We start from the raw sequence: 26886 nt of genomic DNA, 5'->3' as shown, positions 1-26886 counted from the left end.
GCAGGAGAATGGCGTGAACCCGGGGGGGTGGGGCGGAGCTTGCAGTGAGCGGAGATCGCGCCACTGCACTCCAGCCTGGGGCACAGAGCAAGACTCTGTCTCAAAAAAAAAAAAAAAAAAAAGTTTTCCTTTTTTTAGAGGCAAAGTCTCACTCTGTCACTCAGGCTGGAGTGCAACGGCACAATCTCGGCTCACAGGAACCTCTGCCTCCCAGGTTCAATCAAGCCTCAAGCTGAGACTAAGATGCCTCAGCCTCCCAAGTAGCTGGGATTACAGGTGCCCCCCACCACACCCGGCGAATTTTTGTATTTTTAGTAGAGATGGGGTTTCACCATGTTGGCCAGGCTGGTCTCGAACTCCTGACCTCAGGTGATCCACCCACCTGGGCCTCCCAAAGTGCTGGGATTACAGGCGTGAGCCACGCCCAGACCAAAGTTTCCTTTTCTAATACCACTTTTGTGCTCAAAAACTGAAGCACAGAAAAGTAAAGCCCTGCTGTTACACCTAGCCATTTGGACCAGCTGTTTTTGTGACTTACTAATGGACAAGCAGGAGTACTCCCTTGGAACCAGGGGTTTGAAACCTAAGAGGAAGTTGAAGAGAATCAGCATGTAACAATTCTTTACCACATCACAGTGAAATACACTGCCATAGCACCTAGTGTTATTTGTTGCCATTTCAGCAGTCCTGGGGCCTCAGTAAGTGGCACCTACATAGCCTGTCAGACAACCAGCCCAACAAACCTCTCTAGGCTCACCTTTCTATTTAAATAAAAAGTCCACTGCCAGTGAGGCCACCTCAGAAGAGAGGCTTAGTTATCTCAACCAGAGAAGAAGACACACCCAGAACTGTGTAATTATTATTTTTAATGTCCAGAATGTGTAATACAAGGGCCAGAGCTTCCTCCTGGACTCAATTTTATAAATTCTCGATTGGTTGGTGAGGCCAATAGGGATACTTTTTCTTGTCTAATTTGGTTTCTGGGAAAGCTTCGTTCAAGTCCTCAATGGTCATCTGATCAAATGGAATTAAGTTCTTCATCTTCTCCATCTGGAAAGAGGGGAAATGTGTTTAGTTAATGTAAACAGAGACGGAAAGCAGAATATCCAAGGCAGGTTCCTGCCACCAGGTGGCCATGAAAGAAACGATATTATAGGCAACGGTTACCCATCATCCTTACCTGTTTCTCATATTCTACAATCCTGGCCTTTGAGAGAGACACCCACTCAGCACAAGATTTCACCTTTAAGAAGAAAGAGAAATTCAGTTCTGAAACCAGGCTGCATTCTACCCCAGCAGCTGCTAAAGTAGGAGTCGTCCCAATCCACTCCTGCTGTCCTATTGCTCTATGGAGAATCCGTGGTTACCCTGACCTCTTGGGGGCACTCACTCTTGAGAGGCAAACCACAGCTTTTACTAACACTCACAAAGAAGCCCATACTGGAAAACCAGCTTAGGATGGCAGCACCCGGCTGCTTCTGCAAGTTCCTCATCCGGAAGACCTACAGAATGCCTGTTTTCACAGGGCTCAGCCACTGAATGGTCAGGACACGCCACCTGAGCACCTAGCCAGACTTCTCTTTGGTGGAGCCACTGAGTTCCAAAGTTTGGCCTTCAGTGCTTTCAAGCAAATACTTAGGTATTTTAATACTACTTGGATAATTTTTCTAATTCCAACTCCTTGTTTTTAACAGCTTTGTTGAGGTATATCTGAAATATGAGAAAATGCACATATTTAAAGAACACCATTTGATAAGTTTTGATATTTGTATCCACCTGTGAAACCAGCAGTCCCCTCTCAACCATCCCCAGGCAGCCACTGTAGACTTAACTACATTTTCTAGAGTCTTATAAAGATGGAATCATATGCTATACTCTTCTTTTTCTTGTTGGCTTCTTTCACTCAGCATAATTATTTTGAAATTCGTCCATGTTGTTGCATTTATTGACAAGCCATTCCTTTATGTGGTTGTTAACTCTTTAATTTTCCATTTAATTCACTCTACCTTAACCTAGCTGTAATAAAGAGTCACGATCGAGAGAATTTTAGAATAAGCAAGAGCCTCAACTACTTACATCTTCTTTTTCTTCGGCATCCACCTGGGCAGTATATTTATCCTCTGGCACAGGAATCTTCAGGGCATTAAACTACAAATACAAGGACAGTGAGTTGTCGCCAATACACCCAGGAGCCCAAAGGGCTGGAAGCTACTAATCCAGGTCAGAAACAGAGCAGGTCAAAACTCCTGTGCTGATCAGAAAGCCCTCTGGCTCCCAGATTAAGGCTACACTGTACTGCTGAATGAACAGAGCCTAAATTCCTGTGCCTATTTACAGTTCAATCAACCACAAGGCCTTTGGCCATAGGCATCTTTCCTAAGCTTCCTCAGGGATCTGGCTGTCACGCTGCGTATGTAATTATCCCTGTTCCTGCTCCCCACCCACAGGCATGTTACAAGCTCAGTGCTTTAGAGGTACGAAGTCCCACCTTTTTCTCAAAGTCATCCACCAAGCCGGCCTTGGCCACATTGGCCTTGTAGTAAGCCCAGTCGATAGCTGGTGGAGTCTCAGGTAAAGCAGCCAACCTGCCCACAAGGAATGGCAAAAGTTAGCATTGTTCATAAGCAGTAGAAAATTCACATGGTAATTTTCCTATCCCTTCCTCCTATGGCCTGGAGGGTCACCACACTTTCCTAGGATCATCATGAAAATGCCAGGATTTCTTTATAGGTTGTCAGAAAGGCATCAATAATTCATACGTAATTCCTTAATACTGTTTTGTTTCTAGATTCAGTGGCAAGTATGGGGTTCCCTCTCAGAAACATACTGACCTGGAGGTGAGGGTCTCATGCCAGGACTTCAGGGAACTAGCAATGGCCTTTTGGTTCTGGGGTATGATCTCCGCAAAAGCTACCCAGTCAATGGTTTTTAGAGCAAGTTTTCGCCCAGCCATCTTGGGATCCTGAAAAATAAGTCAGATAAAAACAAGGCTTTTTTATGAGGTGAATTTTCAGTTGGGAAAAATGATAAATAACAAAATAAGACCTCTTAGAGAGAATCCTTTAAATCTTAGAAACATGCAAGTCTTCACAAGAATCACTTGAACCCAGGAGGCGGAGGTTGCAGTAAGCCGAGATCACATCACTGCACTCCAGCCTGGGAGACACAGCAAGACTCTATCTCAAAAAAAAAAAAAAAAAAAAAAAAAAAAGTGTTACCTTTTCAAATTCAAGGTAATTCAAGGTGTGCAGCCAGGCATAGTGGCTCACGCCTGTAATCCCAGCACTTTGGGAGGCCAAGATAGTTGGATCACCTGAGGTCAGGCGTTCAAGACCACCATGGCCAAAATGGCAAAACCCTGTCTCTACTAAAAATACAATAATTAGCCAGCCATGGTGGCCCACGCCTGTAATCCCAGCTACTCTGGAGGCTGAGGCACAAGAATCACTTGAACCCAGGAGGCAGAGGTTGTAGTGAGCTGAATCGCACCAGTGCACCCCAGCCTGGGCGACAGAGCAAGACTCCGTTTCAAAAAGAAAAGAAAAAGTGTGACTTCAAATTCAAAGTGTGCAAACTGGCATAGAAATACATTCTCGCCCAACTCCTATTTAGCCTTAAAAGTCCAGCTCTCTAGGCTGGGCACAGTGGCTCACGTCTGTAACCCTAGCACTTTGGGAGGCTGAGGCAGGCAGATCACTTGAGGTCAGGAGTTCAAGACCAGCCTGATCAATATGGTGAAACCCTGTCTCTACTAAAAATAGAAAAATTAGCCAGGAGTGATGGCATGCACCTGTAGTCCCAGGTACTCAGGAGGCTGAGACAGGACAATCGCTTGAACCTGGGCGGCGGAGGCTGAAGTGAGCTGAGATAGCACCATTGCACTCCAGCCTGGAAGACAGAGACTCTGTCTCAAAAAAAAAAAAAAAAAAAAAAAAAAAAAAAAGGCCCAGCTCTCTTTATCCCCTCCATGTACCTCTGGAAATATTACTAAAAATAACACTCAGGTTGCATAAAAGTTAATAAAGACATTTCCACCCAGATTGTGTTTTATTCACTGATTCTCCAGTAGACAGAAACTGACACATACCTAAATTTCAACAAGCTTTACATAGGGCACTCTCTAGGCTACAATTTACTTATGTGTAAAATGGGCATTATCAGTCCTGCTTGCCCGAGGGCTGTTAAAAGTATCACATGAAATTGTGCATATCAACTTGCTCCATAGTTTTACACAAACTTAAAGGGGCTCTCTATGCCTTTCCAACTAGATTGGTAATACACCTGTACGTTCTTATGCAGGTCGGATTATACCCTAGCAGCACCAGCACACGTTCTGCACTTTTTTTGGGGGGGATGGAGTTTCACTCTGTCCCCTAGGCTGGAGTGCAGTGGCATCATCTCGGCTCACTGCAACCTCCACCTCCCAGGCTCAAGCAATTCTCCTGCCTCAGGCTCCCGAGTAGCTGGGATTACAGGCGCCCACCATCACACCCAGCTAATTTTTGTATTTTTAGTAGAGACAGGGTTTCTCCATGTTGGCCAGGCCGGTCTGAAACTCCTGACGTCAGGTGATCCACCCGCCTCAGCCTTGCAAAGTGCTGGGATTACAAGCATGAGCCACCGCGCCCAGGCCTGCATTTTAAGAGGCATTTAATACATGTGAAAATGTGAGAAAAATATGGAAAATGACTACAGCCACTTAAAAAAAAAAAGAATATAGGAAAATAGTCCTCTTTAAGATCAGGGTCAGATATTAAAAGACTACAAAGTCAAAGATCTCTATAAGCTTGGAGTGGAATACAAGGGAGGCTGAAGCAATCTTAGGATCTTCAAGAAAGTTGTCAAACACCTGTCCCGTCGTTCCTTTCTTTCTTTCTCAGGACAACTTGTTTCCTGTTGTGGAGGGGAGGTGTTAAGGCAATTGGTATATGACTTTAAAGTTACTAGGGAATCAAGCGCCCTTACAGACTTTCCTAAGTACCAGTAGAAAGTAGAAGCCACAAATAATTTTTTTTTTTTTTTTTTTTTTTGATGAGACAGAGTCTCGCACTGTCCCCTAGGCTGGGGTGCAGTGGTGTGGTCTCTGGCTCTCTGCAACCTCCGCCTCCCAGGTTCCAGCGATTCTCCTGCCTCAGCCTCCAGAGTAGCTGGGATTACAGGCGCCTTCCACCAGGCCCAGCTAATTTTTTGTATTTTTAGTAGAGGCGGGGTTTCACCATGTTGGCCTGGCTGGTCTCGAACTCCTGACCTCGCAATTCACCGCCTTGGCCTCCCAAAGTGCTGGGATTACAGGCCTGAGCCACTGCGCCGGGAGACATTTTTTTTAATTCTTAAAAATCTATTGCTTAATCCCCAGCGCCTAGAACAGATCATGCGCATAGCAGGTGCTCAATAAATCTTTCTTGAATGAGTAACTGAACTCTGCACCTGAGGAGCCCTGAACGCTCTACACGTTCGAATCCTGGAAGCCGCCGGAGGGAGGGGAAGGGCGCAGGCCCGCAGCCAGCTGAGCGTCCCTCGGCAAGTTAACACTGTCTGCGTAACGTTTCCCCAGTCCCCCCACCAAACTATTGAAGTCTGCCGCGCTGGGAGCGGATTGCACGAGACACGGCTTGTGGCAGCGCCTAAATCAGCGGCGCCCAGGACACAGCCGGGGCCCCTTGACCCCGCGCGCCCAGGAGGGCTGAGGAAGGGATCGCGGGGCGAGGAGCGGCAGCTACACAAGGAACACTCTGACAGCGGGGCAAGCCGACGGCCCGGAGTTCTTGACGGGGGCGTGACAAGAGTCGGCGTGAAGTCTAGAGAGGGCAGAGCAGAGGAGCCCTCCAGGTATCCGATCCAACGCCCCAAGCCCCACTCACCTTCACCGACCCTGGCTGCCCACGGTCCACCGCAGCAAATAACGGAAGTGGGTCACCGGAAGATCTTTCCTCAGCCAACCCCAAAGCCAAGGGGGTGGGCCTTGCTTCGCAGATCAGCCAATAGAGATGAGGGCTGGTTCCGGAAGTCTCTCCCCGGGGGCGGGCACAGCGCCTCCGCCGCGCGGGTCCCCGGGCGCTGGTTGGGGGCGCTCCCGTCCCTCTCCCCTCTGCCCCACCCCCGCCGATGGGCCGGCCCGGCTCTCCCTGCCGAGAAATGGGCCGGCCCGGCTGCGCGCGGGCAGCGGCGGCGGCGGCGGCGGCCCAAGATGGCGGAACTACAGCTGGACCCGGCGATGGCGGGGCTAGGAGGGGGCGGCGGGAGCGGGGTGGGCGACGGGGGTGGCCCAGTCCGCGGGCCCCCCAGCCCACGCCCGGCTGGCCCCACGCCCCGCGGGCACGGCCGCCCGGCTGCCGCCGTCGCACAGCCGCTGGAGCCGGGTCCCGGACCACCCGAGCGGGCAGGGGGCGGCGGCGCGGCCCGCTGGGTCAGGCTGAACGTGGGAGGCACCTACTTCGTGACCACCAGACAGACCTTAGGCCGCGAGCCCAAGTCATTCCTCTGCCGCCTCTGCTGCCAGGAGGACCCGGAGCTGGACTCAGACAAGGTGTGCCCCGCCCTCGGGCGCGCCCCCGGGCCTTCGGACCCCCTGGTTTCTCCTAGATCAGTCCCCGGAGTCCTGAGAAACGCTCTTCACAGGCAGCCCCCCTCAGGCTGGGCCCCCATCCTCCCCCTGCTTCCCACACTACCCGCAGGGGCCTCAGAGGGACCTCCCTCTCCCCTTCTCCCATGCTGAGGCATACTCCGATTTTCTCCCCGACCCCGCCCTTCGTTCTTCGAGACTCCTTCCCACACTGCGCCCACCCGCACCCACGAGAACGCACTCCACACCCCTTCTCCATATTCTCTACCCCTGACATCCCACTGAGATATGCATGAGTTTTCCCTGGCTCCTCTTCAGCCCCCCACTGCCAGTGCCAGATGCATCCAGAACTGGGTCAGGGTGAGCTCAGGCATCCTTGTAGCTTTCTCAGACTCCCTCTCGGACCCCTCTGCCAAGTTGGGCTTCGACAGCTGCAGGAAGCGCTTCTTGTGATATCACACTGCTTTCCTATAGTCCTGGTCGCAGAACTTTTATCTAGTAACAGTCACTGGTTTAGGTCCATATATAGATCAAATGCGTTTTTTGGAAAGACGTTACCGTTTACCGCTGCAAATCTAGGCTCAGACAGAAGGAAAATGAAAATTTTCCCGGGAAAATTTTGGGCAGGATCATGGCTGCTAACCAGAGGGTTGAGAGGTGACTAGACACTTAAACCATTTCTAGTTTGAACTGTGTCAATTTATTTTTAACTTCACGTGTTCACCTTTAAGTTCGCTACTTAAAGGCACTGACCATAACTCATACCATCTTATATCCCGTATAGCATTCAGCTGGTCACCTCAAAACACAGCTGGAGTTGCGTAAACATTTGTTTTCGTTTATTCCTCTCCTCTAAGAAATCTCAGATTGATGGAAACCTATCCTGCCCTAACTTTAAAGAGATTTCAAAACCTTTGCTTATAAAGGAATTATTTTTATCTACCCTATATCCTCCTTGTGGTAACAGAAGCCAGTTTCTTCTTGTTCCTTTTACTGTAAAGATGAGTAGGATTAAAGCTGCTCAGAGCCAAGTCCTGGCAGTACCAAGCTTCCTCTGGGCACAGAGCTGGGGTGTGTGAGATTACAGCTGGCAGTGCAAACTCCCACTGATGTTGGCCTTGAGCTCAGCAGCATTGCCAACTACACAGAGGTTTTCTTGGAATTAGGAATGCAGTTCAGAGGCAGTGGAAAAGTCAGAATGTCCATCTCAAGCAAATATTTCAGTTACTCAGCTATGGCATTTTCTCCATTTCTTAATAAGAAACACCCTACTGAAGAATGTGTGTCACTGTAATTATTGTCCAGCCAAAGATTTCGAATCCCAGCCAGTAAGTAAACACTTAAATGAGTATGACTGTTGGTCTGTAACACCGTACCTAAGATGATCTTAATGTACAAGACACATAAAGCTAGCTTTCTTACCAGTAGTTTGTGATAAGCAAATGTGTAGCAAAACTTGCCATCACTGAAGTCTTTTTTAGCTGATGGAATGGATTCTTGTCTTGGGGCACTGACAAAGATGGTGAAACCCTGCCCTGCCTTTGTTTAAAATACTCCTCAAAGCTCCACAATGATACCCTTGTGTTTGGTTGGCAGGATGAGACAGGGGCATATCTGATTGACAGGGACCCCACCTACTTTGGTCCTATCCTAAACTACCTCCGCCATGGGAAACTCATCATTACTAAGGAGTTGGCAGAAGAAGGTAAGAGCACTGTTTTCATTGGCGATTTTCAAAATGCAAGTAGAATCTTTAAAATTGTTTTCCAGATTTAAATTTTGTTTGAGATTTTCATCAAGCTCATGTGTAGGTATAGTTTCAAGTTTATGAAACTGAGCAGAAACTACCAGTCTTGTCTGAGGGAGTCATGATTAAGGAAGCCTCCTTAGGCTTTGTTCAGCTTCTGGGTGAGAAGGAAGATAGGTAGCTCAGCTCTGCAGATAACTTCAGGAGTTTTTTCCGAATCTCCACAATTGTCATGATCCTTTTTTTTTCTTTTTTTTTTTTTGAGATGGAGTCTCGCTCTGTCGAGGCTGGAGTGCAGTGACGCGATCTTGGCTCACTGCAACCTCCGCCTTCCGGCTCATGCCATTCTCCCGCCTCAGCCTCCCCAGTAGCTGGGACTACAGGTGCCCACCACCACGCCCAGCTAGTTTTTGTATTTTTAGTAGAGGCGGGGTTTCACCGTGTTAGCCAGGATGGTGTTGATCTCCTGACCTTGTGATCCACCCGCCTCGGCCTCCCAAAGTGCTGGGATTACAGGCGTGAGCCACCGCGCCCGGCCATCACGATCCTTTTTTTACATTTATTTGTGTGCAGTGAGTGTCTGTAGTCTGAAGAAGCAAGACATCTCTGACATTCAGTTATTTATAGTTTTAATTTTGGTTTGAACTCGCAGTAGTACAAAAATAATAAAGGCTTGGCCTCATTTATTTTAACACTCTGGCCTCATGCTTCCTTGTAAATGTTTGCAACTGACCTAATTCATTCTCTAGTTCATTGTCAGGTGTATCATCACTTGCCTCATCTTTTTGGTTTGTAGGGCATTGGGACTGTAAGTGGGTCTAGTCCACTTTCTACAAGGCTTGGCGTGGTCCTACTAAAGGCATTCGGTTGTAAAGGGGATTGTCCCTAAATCCAGGGCATCCTGATCTGGGAGCTTTGGCTCTGAGTAAGAAAGCTTGTAATGGTTGTACTAGTTAGTGAAGTGACTACAAAACAACTCTGTTTCAGCCAGTAGAAAGAGGAATTGCTCTCTCTTTTTTTAAATGTCCCTTTGTAAATAATATTTGAAATACATACAAAACTAGTGGGAATAGTACAGTGAATTCCATGCATCCACTGTCCAGCTTCAACAATTATCAACTCGCGGGTAATCATTTCTTTTTCTAATTTTTGTGCGTGCATAGTAGGTGTATATATTTATGGGGTATGGGGTACATGAGATTTTTCTTTTTTTTTTTTTTTTTTTTTTTTTTTTTGAGACAGAGTCTCGCTCTGTCTCTCAGGCTGGAGTGTACTGGCACAATCTCGGCTCACTGCAACCTCTGCCTCCCCGGTTCAAGAGATTCTCCTGCCTCAGCCTCCCAAGTAGCTGGGATTACAGGCGTGCGCCACAACACCCAGCTAATTTTTTGTATTTTTTAGTGGAGACGGGGTTTCACCGTGTTAGCCAGGATGGTCTCAAACTCCTGACCTCGTGATCCGCCCGCCTCGGCCTCCCAAAGTGCTGGGATTACAGGTGTGAGTCACTGTGCCTGGCCTTTTTTTTTTTTTTTTGAGACGGAGTCTCTCTCTGTCGCCTAGGCTGGAGTGCAATGGCACAATCTCAGCTAACTGCAACCTCTACCTCCTGGATTCAAGCAATTTTCCTGCCTCAGCCTCCCGAGTAGTTGGGATTACAGGTGCACGCCACCACGCCTGGCTAATTTTTTTATTTTAATAGAGACGGAGTTTCACCATGTTGGTCAGGCTGGTCTCAAACTCCTGACCTCGTGATCCACCCACCTTGGCCTCCCAAAGTGCTGGGATTACAGATGTGAGCCACCACACTCAACCTTTTTTTTTTTTTTTTTTTTGAGGCAGAGTCTCGCTCTGTCACCTAGGCCGTAAGTAGTGCAGTGGCGCCATCTCGGCTCATTGCAAGCTCCGCCTCCCGAGTTCACGCCATTCTCCTGCCTCAGCCTCCCGAGTAACTGGGACTAGAGGCGCCCACCACCGCGCCCAGCTAATTTTTTTATATTTTTAGTAGAGACGGGGTTTCACCATGTTAGTCAGGATGGCCTCGATCTTCTGACCTCGTGATTCACCCACCTCGGCCTCCCAAAGTGCTGGGATTACAGGTGTGAGCCACCATGCCCGGCCCCCTTTTTTTTTTTTTTTAAATCATATTTGCATTGTCCTTCATTCTTCCCCCCCCCAGCCCCATCCTCTTGCCTCTCCCACCACAGTTCTTATTTCTGAACTATTTGAGAATAGATTGCAGATTTCACCCCTTAATATTTGTATATATTTCCCAAGAGCAAGGATATTCTCTTATGTAACCACAGACAGTACAGTTATCAAACTCTGGAATTTTAATATTGATGCTTTTACCTACAGCTTATATTGCAGTTTTGTCAATTGTCCTAATAATGGCCTTTATAGCAAATTTGTTCCTATAGGATCACACATCTCATAGTTGTCCTAAGGTCTTTGAGTTCATTTAGCATGCAAGTCTTTCAGTTGTTGCCTCTTACATCGTTCAAATGATTAGCATCCTATTAATTTTGGCCCACATAAATTTGTACATGACTTCCACCTCCACCCCCAGTCCTTTTGAGGGCAAATTGGACAAAAATACCAACTTCAGGAGTTGTCAGTGTGACTAGTTCCAGGAACTAGGTGACATATGGGAAAAGTGTCCTACAGCTAATGGGCAGGTGCCAGGTAGGGAAAGGAGGGTTGAAATGGAGTGAGCAGAACATACCCTAGTGTTTGACTAATTTGTGTTGGAGAAAAGGTCATGAGTTTACTGAAAATAGCAAAGAGATATTTCCTAGCAGAAGGAGAGAGATTAGATTTGCATTTAAATAATGCAGTTTTTAGGCCGGGATCTGTGGCTCATGCCTGTAATCCCAACACTTAGAAGGCTAAGGTGGGCAGGTCACTTGAGGTCAGGAGTTCGAGACCAGCCTGGCCAACATGGCAAAACCTCGTCTCTCCTAAAAATAAAAAAATTGGCCAGGCGCGGTGGTTCACGCCTGTAATCCCAGCACTTTGGGAGGCCGAGGCAGATGGATCACCTGAGGTCAGGAGTTCAAGACCAGCCCGGCCAACATGATGAAATCCTGTCTCTACTAAAAATACAAAAAATTAGCCTGACGTGGTGGCAGGCCCCTGTAATCCCAGCTACTCGGGAGGCTGAGGCAGGAGAATCGCTTGAACCCAGCAGATGGAGGTTGCAGTGAGCCAAGATCATGCCATTGCACTCCAGCCTGGGCAACAAGAGTGAAACTCTGTCTCCCGCGGGGGGAAAAAAATACAAACATTAGCTGGGCGTAGTGGTGCATGCCTGTAGTCCCAGCTACTCGGGAGACTGAGGCAAGAGAACCATTTGAACCCAGGAGACAGAGGTTGCTGTGAGCCAAGACGCACCACTGAACTCCAGCCTGGGTGACAGAGTAAGACTCCATCTGAAAAAATAAGTAAATAGATAAATAAGCAGTATTTAGCAAGCATGTAACCTTCAGCCTCGCCTTGGTGTTTTTCTGGCAAACTCTCGCACCTATCTGACTGCAGTTTGGTCCTTGTTCCAGGTGTGCTGGAGGAAGCGGAGTTTTACAACATCGCGTCCCTTGTGCGGCTGGTTAAGGAAAGGATACGGGACAATGAGAACAGAACTTCACAAGTAATGTGTTTGGAACTGTTAAGGAGGGATGTCTCAAGTGGGCTTCTGTCAGTCGGTCTGTGATTTGAAAAGGATGCCTTTCCCCTTAGAGCTGGAGGTCTGTGTGGAACACCGTTTGCAGCACAGGGAATGCACACTCAGCAATACTGCACAGGAGAAAACAAGAAGAAACCACAAAGGAAACAGAATAGGCATATGTCCCAATAGAATGAGAAGATTGTTGCTGCTTACCAGATGGCAGGAGGAGGCGCCCAGGGCACTTCAGGTCCAAAACCTGTTCTCTCTGCCCGAGTATGTCTCCCTTTTAAAGACCATAGAGGTCTTGGTTCCACTTGTTAGCTGCTTTTTTTTTTTTTTTTTTTTTTTTTTTTTTGAGGCAGAGTCTCGCTGTCTCCCAGGCTGGAGTGTAGTGGTGCGATCTTGGCTCACTGCAACTTCCACCACCCAGGTTCAAGCAATTCTCCTGCCTCAGCCTTCCATGTAGCTGGGATTACAGGCGCTGGCCACCACACGCGGCTAATTTTTGTATTTTTTTTTTTTTTTAGTAGAGACGGGATTTCACCATGTTGGTTGGGCTGGTCTGGAACTCCTGACCTCAGGTGATCCACCTGGGATTACAGGCTTGAGCCACCGTGCCCGGCTTGGCCGCTCTTTATGGATATGAGCCTTTAGCATGTGATTGAGTCACATACGGCTCCTGTGAGCCACTTGAAACCAGTCTCATAGGGTAGGCTTTAGCAGCTGCTTGTGAACCATGGTTTTTTGTTTTGTTTTGTTTTGTGTTTTTTGAGACAGAGTCTCACTCTGTCCACCGGGGGGCAATCTTGGCTCACTGCAAGCTCACCTCCTGGGTTCACGCCATCTCCTGCTTCAGCCTCCTGAGTAGCTAGGACTACAGGCTCCTGCCACCATGCCCGGCTAATTTTTTTGTGTTTTTAGTAGAGATGGGGTTTCACCGTGTCAGGATGGTGTTGATCTCCTGACCTCATGATCCACCCACCTCGGCCTCCCAAAGTGCTGGGATTACAGGAGCGAGCCACTGCGCCCAGCCTGAACCATGCTTCTAAGAACATGATATCAAGCTGCTCTTTATGATGGCGGGTAGAGAGGGGACAAGGTCTCACTCCCGTTGCCCAGTTTGGAGTACAGTGGAATGATCAAAGCTCACTACAGCCTTGGCTTCCCAGGCTCAGGTGATTTTCCTACCTCAGCCTCCCAAGTAGCTGGGACTATAGGTGCAAGCCACCACACCTGGCTATTTTTTTATGTTTTGGGTAGAAACAAGCCTTGTTGGCCAGGCTGGTCTCAAACTCCTGAACTCAAGCAATCCGCCCACCTCATCCTCCCAAAGTTCTGGAATTACAGGTGTGAGCTACTGCACCTCGCCTTGATTCTCATATTAACTCAGATATAGTAACAAGAGTGAAACGGAATTTGCCCACCTAGTTAGAGGAAAGAAAGATGTTAGGGCACATCTATTTCATATCCTGCCATTCATCATATGTTTTTCATGTGTTTGAATGGCCATAATAGCTTCTATTTGACCCTTGGGATCCTGTAAGTAATTGAAAGTCCTTGCCTTCAAGAAGCTTGAAGTTGGCCGGGCGTGGTGGCTCACGCCTGTAATCCCAACACTTTGGGAGGCCGAGATGGGCAGATCACGAGGTCAGAAGATCAAGACCATCCTGGCTAACACGGTGAAACCCTGTCTCTACTAAAAATACAAAAAAATTAGCTGGGCGTGGGTGGCGGGCGCCTGTAGTCCCAGCTACTTGGGAGGCTGAGGCATGAGAATCGCTTGAACCCGGGAGGCGGAGCTTCCAGTGAGCCGAGATTGCACCACTGCTCTCCAGCCTGTTCGACGAGAGAGACTCCGTCTCAAAAAAAACAGAAGCAGCAGCTTAAAGTCTAGCAGGAAAATAGATCCTCTCTTTCATGCGATTAAACTGTTTTAAGAAACTGCGACTACAGAGTTAACAGTAAGAGGGCAGAGTCGTGCTCCACCGTGACTACCTGTCTTGTAGCATAATTGCCTCTTTTCCCATCAGATACTGGTGGTAGATACTTTAGATATAATCTATTGCAGCACAGAATTTTCCTGCCATTAAGAAGGCAGGAAAATTACTCTTTTTTCTTCTTTTTTCTTTTTCTTTTTTTTTTTTTTTTTTTGAGATAGTCTCGCTCTGTCACCCAGGCTGGAGTGCAGTGGCATGATCTCGGCTCACTGCAAACTGTGCCTCCCAGGTTCAAGCGATTCTCATACCTCAGCCACCTGAGTAGCTCGGATTACAGGTGTGTGCCACAACGCCTGGCTAATTTTTTTTTTTTTTGAGACAGAGTCTCGCTCTGTCGCCCAGGCTGGAGTACAGTGGCCAGATCTCAGCTCACTGCAAGCTCCGCCTCCCGGGTTCCCGCCATTCTCCTGCCTCAGCCTCCCGAGTAGCTGGGACCACAGGCGCCGCCACCTCGCCCGGCTAATTTTTTGTGTTTTTAGTAGAGACGGGGTTTCGCCGTGTTAGCCAGGATGGTCTCGATCTCCTGACCTTGTGATCCGCCCGTCTCGGCCTCCCAAAGTGCTGGGATTACAGGCTTGAGCCACCGCGCCCGGCCGGCTAATTTTTGTATTTTTAGTAGAGATGGGTTTCTCCATATTGGCCAGGCTGGTCTTGAACTTCTGGCCTCAAGTGATCCACTTGCCTCTGCCTCCCAAAGTGCTGGGATTACAGGCATGAGCCACCATGCCTGGCATAAGTTTACTTTTAAAAGTAAAAAATAATGCCTTGCTCTTTCTCTGTTAGACTTCATATATCAAAGTTTTCTGGCTCTAGGCCAGGCATGGTGGCTCATGCCTATAATCCCAGCACTCTGGGGAGGCTGAGGAGGGCAGATCACTTGAGGTCAGGAGTTTAAGACCAGCCTGACAACATGGTGAAACCCTGTCTACTGGCCACGCACGGTGGCTCACACCTGTAATCCCAGCACTTTGGGAGGCTGAGGCCGGTGGATCACCTGAGGTCGGGAGTTCAAGACCAGCCTGACAAACATGGAGAAACGTCGTCTCTACTAAAAATACAAAATTAGCCGGGGTGGTGGCATATGCCTGTAATCCCAGCTGCTCAAGAGGCTGAGACAGCAGAATCACTTGAACCTGGGAAGTGGCGGTTGCGGTGAGTTGAGATCACGCCATTGCACTCCAGCCTGGGCAACAAGAACGAAACTCTGTCTTAAAAAAAAAAAAAAAAAGAGGCCGGGCGCGGTGGCTCAAGCCTGTAATCCCAGCACTTTGAGAGGCCGAGACGGGCGGATCACAAGGTCAGGAGATCGAGACCATCCTGGCTAACACGGCGAAACCCCGTCTCTACTAAAAACACAAAAAATTAGCCGGGCGAGGTGGCAGCGCCTGTGGTCCCAGCTACTCGGGAGGCTGAGGCAGGAGAATGGCGTGAACCTGGGAGGCGGAGCTTGCAGTGAGCTGAGATCTGGCCACTGCACTCCAGCTTGGGCGACAGAGCGAGACTCCGTCTCAAAAAAAAAAAAAAAAAAGAAAAGAAACCCCGTCTACTAAAAACACGAAAGTTGGCCGGGTGCGGTAGCGGGTGTCTGTAATCCCAGCTACTCGGGCGGCTGAGGCAGGAGAATCACTTGAACTGAGATAGCAGAGGTTGCAGTGAGCTGAGATGGCATCACTGCACCCCAGCCTCGGCAACAGAGGGAGACTCCATCTCAAAAAAAAAAAGTTTTCTGGGTCTAAATGGAATATTTGGATGAATAACTGACACTAATGATGAAAAATTAACTCTTTTTTTTTTTTTTTGAGACAGAATCTTGCTCTGTCACCCAAGCTGGAGTGCAGTGGCGCGATCCTGGCTCACTGAAAGCTCCGCCTCCTGGGTTCACGCCATTCTCCTGCCTCAGCCTCCCGAGTAGCTGGGACTACAGGCGCCCGCCACCGCGCCCAGCTCATTTTTTGTATTTTTAGTAGAGACGGGGTTTCACCGTGGTCTCGATCTCCTGACCTTGTGATCCGCCCGCCTCGGCCTCCCAAAGTGCTGGGATTACAGGCGTGAGCCACCGCGCCCGGCCAAAAAATTAACTCTTTTATCCACTTTATCTCCAGCAGTTTGCAAAGGTGAAAAGAAGGGCTTATTCATTTAGTTTTCTTCCATCTAGCCAACAGATGAAAGGCTCCTTTTTGATGTTCAAAGGTAGCTTTGTAGTTGGTTTGCAGATTACCACTTGAAATGTGATCCAGTGTCACCAATCTCTGTGCTATCTTAGGTTGACGTGGTGTCTTTCACTATTGTAGATATTTAATAGTTTAGACATTTTGGTAATCTAGCCTTATCCTCAATTTCCCACATTCTAAAAAAAGTGATTGCTTACTATAGATTTTGATGGTACCATGAATTATGTAATTTGAAATGATTCAAGTCATGGTACCTGAGCATTCTCCCTTCTTCGTCATTAGCTAATTCCTAGAGAGCGTTATAAGATTTCTGTTTGATGACCACAATTAAATTAGTCTTCTAGATTCTGAAGGCTTGTGGATTTATACCCCTTTGGAAACTTTTTTGTTCTAGGAATGTCAAGACCTTTTTGATGTTAACTGTCTTTCCATCTTTCCATCTGTCCTTGTTATGTAGTGAAACTGAAAAATGGATTTGATGTTATTCAGAGACACCTTCTTTTGTACTTGTTGTACATGACTCTAAGATGAAGTTGGCCATGTGTGGATTTTCATTTTGTTTCATTTTGTATTTTTCTTTATTTTTTTGTGTGTGGATTTTCAAACCTGTTACCTCCTTGAGCTTACCCATAGCCCTCACACAGGCAGCGTTCAAGCCGAGCCCAAGATGCAGGCCTCAGCCCGACCTTCAGTTTCATGACCTTTTAGCTCTTAGTGGCTGCTGCCTAACTACTTTCCTTAGAGTCTCGCTGTGTTGACCAGGCTGGAGTGCAGTGGCGCGATCTCGGCTCACTGCAACCTCTGCCTCCCAGGTTCCAGCGATTCTCCTGCCTCAGCCTCCCGAGTAGCTAGATTACAGGCGTGCACCACCATGCCCAGCTAATTTTTGTATTTTTAGTAGAGATAGGGTTTCCCCATGTTGGCCACGCTGGCCTCAAACTCGTGCCCTCAGGTGATCCACCTACCTCAGCCTCCTAAAATGCTGGGATGACAGGCGTGAGCCACCATACCCAGACTCCTATTTCTTTTTTTTTTTTTTTTTTTTTTTTTTTTTGAGACAAAGTCTCGCTGTGTCACCCAGGCTGGAGTGCAGTGGCACAATCTCAGCTCACTGCAAGCTCTGTCTCCTGGGTTCATGCCATTCTCCTGCCTCAGCCTCCTGAGTAACTGGGAGCATAAGCGCCCTCCACCACACCCGGCTAAGTTTTTGTACTTTTAGTACAGATGGGGTTTCACTGTGTTAGCCAGGATGGTCTCGATCTCCTAACCTAGTGATCCGCCTGTCTCGGCCTCCCAAAGTGCTGGGGTTACAGGTGTGAGCCACCGCGCCCAGCCTCCTATTTCTTATAATAGTATTTTTTGTAGGTGATTGATCTTGGTGCATTTGAGAGCACAAGTGGTTTACTTTGGAAGAGAGGAAAAAGAGGCAATATAATGGCATCTTAAATACCTGGGACTTGGACAGATGTGGCCAACATCACAGATCTTTTGTGATAATATAAATTTTTTACTTACACAATTGGTTTCTAAAATATGTGGTTAGAACCAATTAAAATCTTCAGAGGATATGTCCTGTATGTAATATGGAAGGAAATCTTTAAAATCCTTAGTACTTTGGTTAATGATAATTATACCTCCTTTTTTTTTTTTTTTCTTGCTCTGTCGCTTAGGCTGGAGTGCAATGGCCGGTCTCAGCTCACCACAACCTCTGCCTCCAGGTTCAAGCAATTCTCCTGCATCGGCCTCTTGAGTAGCTGGGATTACAGGTGTGCGCCACCTCACCTGGCTAATTTTTTGTGTTTTTAGTAGAGATGGGGTTTCACCATGTTGGCCAGGCTGGTCTCGAACTCCCAACCTCAAGTGATCCGCCCACCTCTGTCTCCCAAAGTGCTGGGATTACAGGGGTGAGCCACTGTGCCCGGCGATAATTATACCTCTTTTAGAAAAAATACAGCATTGTCAGCTGGGCGCGGTGGCTCACACCTATAATCCCAGCACTTTGGGAGGCCAACATGGGTGGATCGCCTCAGGTTGGAAGTTCACGACCAGCCTGGTCAACATGGCAAAACCCCATCTCCACTAAAAATACAAAAAATTGGCTGGGCTCGGTGGCTCATGCCTGTAATTCCAGTGCTTTGGGAGCCCAAGGCCGGATCACCTGAGGTCAGGAGTTCGAGACCAGCCTGGCCAACATGGTGAAACTCCGTCTGTACTAAAAATACAAAAATTAGCCAAGCGTGGTGGTGGGCACCTGTAATCCCAACTACTTGGGAGGCTGAAGCAAGAGAATTGCTTGAACCCAGGAGGCGGAGATTGCAGTGAGCTGAGATGGCACCACTGCACTCCAACCTGGGCAACAGAGAAAGACTGTCTCAAAAAAAAGGAAAAAAAGAAATACAATAATTAGCTGGGCGTAGTGGCACATGCCTGTAATCCCAGCTACTCGGGAGGCTGAGGCAGGAGAATTGCTTGAACCCAGGAGGTGGAGGCTGCAGTAAGCCGAGATGGTGGCATTGCACTGCAGGCTGGGCAAGAGTGAGACTCTGTCTCAAAAATAATAATAAGGCTGGGTGCGGTGGCTCATGCCTGTAATCTCAGCACTTTGGGAGGCTGAGGCAGGTGGATCATGAGGCCAGGAGTTCAAGACCAGCCTGGCCAACATGGTGAATCCCTGTCTCTACTAAAAATACAAAAATTAGCCAGGCGTGGTGGTGGGCACCTGTAATCCCAGCTATTCAGGAGACTGAGGCAGGAGAATCGCTTGAACCCGGGAGGCGGAGTTGGAGTGAGCCGAGATCATGCCACTGCACTCCAGCCTGGGTGACAGAGTGGGACTGTGTTTTAAAAAATAATTATAATAAATAATTTTACCTTGTTTTTGACTTGGGGAAATGGATTAAATCTAAATTTGTCGGCATAGTTGCTCAATCATTCATACCTCTGAAGTTCAAAATTATTTTACCTTTTTTTATTTCATTCCTTGGATGTGTTTTTATTGAAAAGCCACAGTATGCTGGCTTGTGGCCTTTTAAAAAGAAAAACATTTTTTAAAGAGAAGGGAAAAAAAACGCCACAGTACTATTTGTAAAAGGAGATAGTGGGTGGCTGCCAAGAAAAGATTTCCAAGCAAACTCCTTTTCAGTGTTTATTCATTTGAAGAGCCTCCTTGGGGCAGCTGCAAACTGTGGTGTCCTTGGTGCTGTTCTCAGTCTGCGCCTGGTCATTGCAGGGCCCCGTGAAGCACGTGTACAGAGTCCTGCAGTGTCAGGAAGAAGAGCTCACACAGATGGTGTCCACGATGTCTGACGGCTGGAAATTCGAACAGGTACATCTCTTACAGAGCAGCAATCCCAGGTCCCGTTCAAGGGGTCTGCAGCTCTTCAAACAATCACTGTAGATGGCCAATTAATAACCATGGGAGATGGGTAGGGCCAGGTGGGATCCTATTCCAAAACATGGGCAAAGAGCCATTTGGTAGGCACTGCTGCCCTAGTGGTACATGAGGAGTTGGGGGAACAGAGGAGCATCATGTCTTAGCTTCACGCCCAGACTTTTCAGGGGAGCCAATGAGCGGTTTAGGCTTGAAGTGCCTCAAAGCCTTTGGTTTTCGTTCCCTCACAGGGATTGTAGAATGAGTCCCTAAAGGAGACTGGGATTCGACAGCAATCCTTCCATTTCTTTTCCCCGGGTCAAAACTTTTTGCTTCTGAATGTCTTTGTAATCCACTACGAAGAACTTGGTGAACAGCTGTGCAAGGAAGGATCAGGCGCCATGGGAAGTGTGGTGCGGTCGCTTCCCGCGCTTGTCTCCGCCGGGGGTTACGATTGAGCTATCAAAACAAAGCTATGACAGTTGGAGCTTCACTGTTTTCCTCCAGTAGATGGCAGACTTGTTAAATTGTCTGTTGCCTTCAAAACACAGGAAGGCCAGAGAGAACAGAGTAAATATGATTTTGTATGGATTATGCCTACTTATGTGTAGAGTTTTAAGAGGTCAACAGCTGTCTCACCAGACGCTTACCTTCTAAAAGAAAACTCACGCTTTGCATTAATGCTGCTGTCTCTGTCTTCAGAGCCCGCGGTGATTATTCCTCACACTCAGCTTCCACCACAGAATCCACTCTGCCTGTGTCTGTCAGCCTGGTTCTTACTGGGCATGGGTTGTAAAACGTTGCCAAGAGTTTAATGCCCTCCACTCCAGAAGTATTTTTCCCAATATGCGCTCTTAAGCAAAGGATTTTTTTAATGTATTCTTTGTGAAACTAAAACGAATACTTTCTTGTAGCATTTCTCATCTTATTACATTTCTCATCTTATTACTATTCTGTGGGAAGATGGAGGTGTTCTCATTGCCTCCCTTCTGGATAAGGAAGTTAGTTTCAGGCAGGCGGAGGCGCCCCCAGCCCCATCCTACTGCAGTCAGCCATGCCGCCCACATGAGGCCTCGCCTGCTCACTGGGATGCCCTCACCCTCTGCCTGAGCTGCTCCCCTGCATGTGTATTTCCTCTTTAGAATTAAATTCTGAATTCTATACTCCAAAAAGGTTGAAAGTACCAGCATGCTGGGCACGGTGGTTCACACCTGTAATGTTGGCACTTTAGGAGGCCATGGTGGGAGGATCGCTGGAGTCCTGGAGTTCGGAGACCAGCCTGGGCAACATAGTGAGACCCCCCTTCTCTATCAAAAATAAAAGAATTAGCCAGGCATGGTGGAACACACCTGTAGTCCCAGCTACTCAGGAGACTGACGTGGGAGGATCACTTGAGCCCACGAGGTGGAGGCTGCAGTGAGCTGTGATTGCACCACTGCACTCCAGCTTGGGTGACAGAGCTAGACCTTGTCTGGAAATAAAAAGTACCAGCAGCATATGACTTCCAGTAGCAGATCAGTGATTGACTTGGTGCTTTCCAGAGCCTCCTGTCTCCTGTCTAGGGCTTCTGCTGATAGAGGAGCCAGCTCTGTGTGTGACTGAAGCAAGTGTCCATTTTGTTCACAGATGTGTTCTGTCTCCCCTGGGTGTGCTCGAGGGGGCGTGGGCGTGTTAATCCTGCCACTGACTGTGGGGGGACTTCAGAGCTTGGGTGAGGGGACAGTGGAGCTCATACTTTCCCTCCTGGGGAGGCCTCACCGATGACGCCCAGATGAAGAACAGGCCCATTTCTCCCCTGGGGCTTTGGTAGTCGCAGAGAACTCATAAAGAGTTAAACCTTTGAGAACTCATAAAGGATAAATCTTTGAGAAGTAAAACAAAAGTTCAGTTGGAGGAGGAGTGATTGTGTAGCACTTTCGTATGTTAAGGTCGCCATGTTTATGTTCACTGTATTCTTGGTTCATCAGCTCATCAGCATTGGATCTTCCTATAACTACGGCAATGAGGATCAGGCAGAATTCCTCTGTGTTGTCTCCAGAGAACTAAATAATTCTACCAACGGCATCGTCATAGAGCCGAGCGAAAAGGCGAAGGTAAGGAGCCCCTCCCCCGGGCAGTTGCCTCTGGCTTGCTTGTTCGCACCCCCTCCGTGGGCTTTTCCTGAACTCTTGCTCCTCACTTCTTCTCTGGCCTTCTAGAGCCAGCGTTGCATTTTCCCCTCGTTTTGTTCTTTTTGACTGTTGTAATTTCAATTGGGATTTACGGAGCACTGAGAGTTTGTTTAGTTGGGAAATACGAACCTAAAAAGAGTAGACTTTCTCCATCCTCTGCTGAATCAATGAAAAAGAAAAGCTGGTTGCCACTAATTACTACAGGGTAGGATTTCTGAACTCAGACTTGGAAAGTGTTTTGCCTTTGTTCTTTAAAACTCTTCTTTCTTCATTGCCTCAGGAGAAAGGGTGTTTTCTTACCTTCGTGAACTTTACCTCCCTTAAGTTCCTGGAAAATGGTTTGACACTGTTTCTTTTCCCTCCACTGTGCACCCTCCTCACACCTCCTACACACACACAGCTGCTTTTTTTTTTTTTTTTTTTTTTTGAGACGGAGTCTCGCTCTGTCGCCCAGGCTGGAGTGCAGTGGCCGGATCTCAGCTCACTGCAAGCTCCGCCTCCCGGGTTCACGCCATTCTCCTGCCTCAGCCTCCCGAGTAGCTGGGACTATAGGCGCCCGCCACCTCGCCCGGCTAGTTTTTTGTATTTTTTAGTAGAGACGGGGTTTCACCGTGTTAGCCAGGATGGTCTCGATCTCCTGACCTCGTGATCCGCCCGTCTCGGCCTCCCAAAGTGCTGGGATTACAGGCGTGAGCCACCGCGCCCGGCCCACACACACAGCTTCTAAATCGTGGATACCAGGTAAGCTGGAACCACTTCCTTTCAGTTGGCAAAGCTTTGGTCCAACAGCACATAAGCTTTAGACCCAGCTGTGTCCAGCAAGAGAGTTTCGCACCAGAAGCACTGCGGGTGAGGCCGAGGCTGCACCCCTGCTTGCTTTCTGGGATGACAGGACCATCATGCCACTCATCGGGTCCAGTGGAAAGCATCCCCTGGCGCCTCTCTCTCTCCGTCAGCCTCAGCCTCTCCCCCATCTCCGACTTTCAGATTCTTCAGGAGAGAGGATCGCGGATGTAAACTAAGACCCCAAAACTCCAGACCTTCAGGAGAGCAGTCAGCAGAGCCCCTCTGTGAAGTGAAACCTCGCTCCTGTCCAGTGACCGAGCCACTGCAAAGCACAGCTGAGCCTGGCCCCCTGTGAAGAAGTGTTCTGGTCAAAACTAAAGGAACTCCCTCCCCACCCATAGGACTCTGAAGACAGATGCGACTTCTGGCTGCAGAATATACCTTTTCAGAAACCTGCTTTCATTTGCTTAGCCAGTATTAGAACAGATCTTTACAACAGCAACTGGGCTGGGTTCCCAGTCGGAGCCTTTTGGGAATCTGGGGGATGAGGACGGAAGGCCTAGCTCCTTGGAAATGGCCTGTACTTTAAGGAAGCTGGAGCAAAGAGGATTGTTCCTGTGCCGTGCCATGGTTTCACCCTATGTGTGCCACATTGGATGTTATTAGCTGCTTCGGAACACCGTCCCTCCTATGCACCTTCAAAGACCTGCAGCACATGCAAAGGGTTCTAGCTGCAGTTTGTGGAATTGAGGTTTAAGGTAAAACGGAGTTGCCAGGGTACCCCACATTCCCATGAATAGAGCCTCCAAGGAAAGGAGGGATAGAGTGTCCTTTGTTGTGGTTGGAGGTTGGTGATCATTGCTCTGGATTTGGGGCTCCCGGCTGCCAGCACATGCAGCTTTGCCTAAGTGTTCTCCAGCAGCCGGGACCCTCTGGAGAGCTTGCTTTCCCTCCAAGAGGAGGTTTGAGACAGGCGGCGTCCTGCACTGAGTCAGACAAGTGGGAGCTGTAGGGAGCTGGTGGAACTGCGCCTGCAGCCTCTTCTTACTCCCCGTTGAGCCTGTCTTCCTTCCCTGGCTTTTTCAACTGGACCAAAGATGAAGGCACTTACGGACCCTTTGATGGCTTGGAGTGGGGAAGGCTGTTTCTTTGAAAGTTGCCAAATGTGTTATGTTGTTGTGTCTTAAAGAGAGAGTTATTTCCGTGACTGTCTCTTGGAAATGCCTTGACTGAATGTGCAATATTTGTGTCTCTTGGTTTCTAACCTTGGCGGACCTGCTTCCCTCTGTACTGTCCTCAGTGGTGTGTATGTATGTGCTAGGCAGCCTGGGGACCGCCTGTGTCTCTGCCAACCCCCCACCCCCGCCGTTACTTTCTTTTCTGGAGTGCCATGCTGGCGAGGATCCCGATGCGGCAGCACCCTCTTTCGGGCTGCGTCCACAGAGCTTGTGTCCACACTTTCTCTCCGAGCATGTGGGTCTCGCCGAGCAGTCATGGAATGCGGTGGAGCCAGGGGACCCTGTCCGTCCCTGATAACTTTCAGTAGTATGGCAGATGGCATGGAGAAGGGGAAGGGGCTCTGGGGACTGCTCCTATGAAAGCCTCCTCGAGCCAGGTGCTCCTGGGCACCTTCCGAGGTGATGTTCTCTGTGCTCCACAGCTTACCTGCTTGCCAAGGTGTGTCTGGGTAGTAATTTCTGGAAATGACTACAGACTCTGCCAAATGTCTTTTGAGCTTCTGACCTGACCATGCCCAGATGGCTTAACTTTTCCCTAGGATCCTCACTCTCCTTGTTTCTCTGTGTCTGTAGCATAGCATAGAACCTGGTATACAGGGGTTTCTGCTGACGCATCAATGTCTACACATCTACACGCCACATTTTACAGCTGTAAAATGTTAGATGAACTGCCATCCTCAGTAAAAACAGCCACCCCTTCAACAGTCACAGGCATCCATCCAGTTACATCTTTCAGAGAAAAAAAAAACAAAGATGTAGCCAAGGAAAGTAGTGATCACGGGAAGGACTGCTCTGAGCCAGGAAGGATGGAAGACTTTGGAAGAGGTGCTCCTTGGCCAGGTCCAGTGAGTAATGTCAGACTGACAGAGGAAAAGCAGCTTGGTTTGTGGCCTCGTGCCCAGTCTTGTTGAGGCGCTTGTCCCTATCTGCTTTCCTGGGGCATGCCTGATCAGCGTGGGCTGGGGCTCCTAGACCAACCCCAGCTTTCTCACCAGGTTCAGCAAGGAGGCCTGGGGGGCAGACACCAATGTTGAGCACCTCCTGAGGGCGCCGTTTCCTTCATTCCTCTTAGATTCCACAGTTGCCCTCATGAAAAGACTGCTCCTGAGCCCCAAGGCACGTGCTCCGAGAAATAGACAGGAGTGGTATTTCCGCCCTCTCGGAGGGCTGGTGTTCACCAAGTTTCCCTCCTCGCTGCAACCCGATGACACCTGTATTGTTCCAGTGCTCCAGAACTCTGGTTTCCTAAGATTTCTGGGAGCGTTGTTCACCCACCCCCTTTAGGAACCAGGCTGGTGTTCTTGCTTGAAAGCCTTGTGCCCTCCGAGTGTCTGGCTGATCACGTCAGAGAGGTCTGCGTGTCAGTTTGGGGCTGTCACGTGACCAGTGACCCACACTCCGCTGCCCAGTACTGCCAAGTGGGGAGGGTCCTGTCTTTTTCTCTGCCCCGGGTCTGGGACACAGGTGATGCCAGCCAGGCCCAGGAGTGCCCAGCATCCCCCAGCTGATGACACAGTAGCACTGATTCTGTCTTTTCCTCAGAATCTGGCCTTTTTCCATGGCAATGAAGTAGGGCCCAGCCTCCTCTAAAGTGGCTTTGTTTCTGCACAGTTGTAACTGCTCTTGGGGGTGTCAGTGAGGCCGGGGGCAGGGAGCCACGGGACGCTGAGAGAGGAGGCCCGAGAGGACACCCCACCGTCCAGCGTGGCCTTTGATCCAGACCTTAGGGACGAGGCTGTCACTGGTGGGCACCCTCTGTTCCTGTTTGTGTGTTTGAATAGTCTGAAATGCTGTGACTTTTTTTTGTGAATAAAGATACGAAACAAACTTCTGAATCTCAAGAACTCTGGTGTTTTCCATTACTGTAGTCTCCCGGTTCCCACTGTCACTTCCTGTCGATGGTTCTCTCACGGGTCTCAGGAGATGACTTAACTACCTTTCTCACCGGGTCAGCTAACCAAGTCCGTTTCTCCTGCTACTGAAACCGCCAAAGTGGGTATTGGAGCTTCTGCCTCCTCTGTTTCATTTTACTGAATCTGAAAAGATCCAGAGAATGCAGAGAAACAGAAGGTGGGACAGATGGGCTGCCCACCAGAGAGCTGGAAAGAGACAAGGGGAGGAGTGTGAGATTTTTTTTTACCCCCAAGATGGAGTCTCACTCTGTCGCCCAGGCTAGAGTGCAGTGTTGTGATCTCGGCTCACTGCAACCTCTGCCTCCCGGGTTCAAGCAGTTCTCCCTCAGCCTCCTGAGTAGCTGGGATTACAGGTGCCTGCCTGCATGCCTGGCTAATTTTTGTATTTTTAGTAGAGACAGTATTTTGCCATGTTGGCCAGGCTGGTCTCGAACTCCTGACCTCAGGTGATCCCCTGTCTTGGCCTCCCAAAGTGCTGGGATTACAGGCATGAGCCACCATCCCCAGCCGTGAGATTGTTTTTAAGGGACAAGTCTTTCTGGAAGAGAGTGAGTGACTAGGTACAAGGAAGAGGATGAGTGAGAAACATTTGGTGACAAGTAACCAACAAACAAGTATCAATCACTTCAGCATCAGGCAGGGCGTGGGATCCTCAGAAGGTGTTAGTCCCTTCCGGACAGCACTTTAAGATAGGGAGACAAAATGGACTCACACAGTTTAGTGAACGGGATATGTGGGTGCATCCGTTAGGGTCCAATTGAGAGACCACAGCAGTTGTTAACTGGTAGTGGAGAAAGGGCAGGAGTGGACACTGAGGCATCACAGATGTGGGGATTGCCGGGTGCAGTCATTACTCCTGGGACCTGAGAACAGTGGGAAGACATTGGGATTATTAAAACGGAGATTTGGCCGGTCATGGTGGCTCACCCTTGTAATAGCACTTTGGGAGGCCGAGGCAGGTGGATCACCTGAGGTCGGGAGTTCGAAACCAGCGTGACCAATGTGGAGAAACCCCATCTCTATTAAAAAATACAAAATTAGCCAAACGAACTGTGCAGGAGGCTGAGGCGGGAGAATCGCTTGAACCTGAGAGGTGGAGGTTGCAGTGAGCCGAGATCATGCCACTGGACTCCAGCCTGGGCAACAGGAGCAAAACTCTGCCTGTAATCCCAGCACTTTGGGAGGCCGAGACGGGCGGATCACGAGGTCAGGAGATCGAGACCATCCTGGCTAACACGGTGAAACCCCGTCTCTACTAAAAAATGCAAAA

At 48.8% G+C, this 26886-nt stretch overlaps 2 protein-coding genes across 17 annotated transcripts in view; one reads left to right on the top strand and one right to left on the bottom strand.

Annotated features, from left to right (window-relative positions):
- Positions 1-849: 849 nt before the first annotated feature.
- ATP5PD (ATP synthase peripheral stalk subunit d) overlaps positions 850-26886 on the bottom strand; it is a 221631-nt gene continuing 195594 nt past the window's right edge. For 10 of the 16 annotated variants that reach the window (XM_050764473.1, XM_050764470.1, XM_050764481.1 and 7 more), the window contains exons 2-7: positions 5862-5897; positions 2832-2962; positions 2489-2585; positions 2077-2148; positions 1181-1243; positions 850-1050 (exon numbers count right to left, since the gene is read on the bottom strand). In XM_050764473.1, coding sequence (XP_050620430.1) covers positions 919-1050; positions 1181-1243; positions 2077-2148; positions 2489-2585; positions 2832-2953 — 486 coding nt within the window. In that variant the 5' untranslated portion in view covers positions 2954-2962; positions 5862-5897 and the 3' untranslated portion in view covers positions 850-918. Of the gene's footprint in view, positions 1051-1180; positions 1244-2076; positions 2149-2488; positions 2586-2831; positions 2963-5861; positions 5905-6277; positions 6283-6881; positions 6886-10475; positions 10481-22608; positions 22613-25393; positions 25398-26886 lie in introns of those variants that run through there. The other 6 variants (XM_050764477.1, XM_050764484.1, XM_050764476.1 and 3 more) reach the window with 6 other exon arrangements.
- On the top strand, positions 6188-25544 carry KCTD2 (potassium channel tetramerization domain containing 2). The gene is made up of 6 exons (XM_050764427.1): positions 6188-6526; positions 8159-8267; positions 11861-11952; positions 19368-19463; positions 21476-21601; positions 22667-25544. Exons 1-6 carry the CDS (start codon positions 6188-6190, stop codon positions 22694-22696), a joined length of 792 nt encoding a protein of 263 aa, XP_050620384.1. The 3' UTR covers positions 22697-25544.

This window comes from Macaca thibetana, chromosome 16 (assembly GCF_024542745.1).
Source record: "Macaca thibetana thibetana isolate TM-01 chromosome 16, ASM2454274v1, whole genome shotgun sequence".
In the NCBI taxonomy this organism is placed as follows: Eukaryota; Metazoa; Chordata; class Mammalia; order Primates; family Cercopithecidae; genus Macaca; species Macaca thibetana.
This window is presented reverse-complemented; position numbering and strand designations above follow the sequence as displayed.

What these genes read in the sequence shown, in the direction of transcription:
- KCTD2 (XM_050764427.1), top strand. Translation starts at nt 6,188, where the DNA reads ATGGCGGAACTACAGCTGGACCCGGCGATGGCGGGGCTAGGAGGGGGC. An exon ending in ACGGCTGGAAATTCGAACAG is followed by an intron (nt 19,464 to 21,475) that starts GTACATCTCTTA and finishes TTGGTTCATCAG; the next exon opens with CTCATCAGCATTGGATCTTC. An exon ending in AGCCGAGCGAAAAGGCGAAG is followed by an intron (nt 21,602 to 22,666) that starts GTAAGGAGCCCC and finishes TCCGACTTTCAG; the next exon opens with ATTCTTCAGGAGAGAGGATC.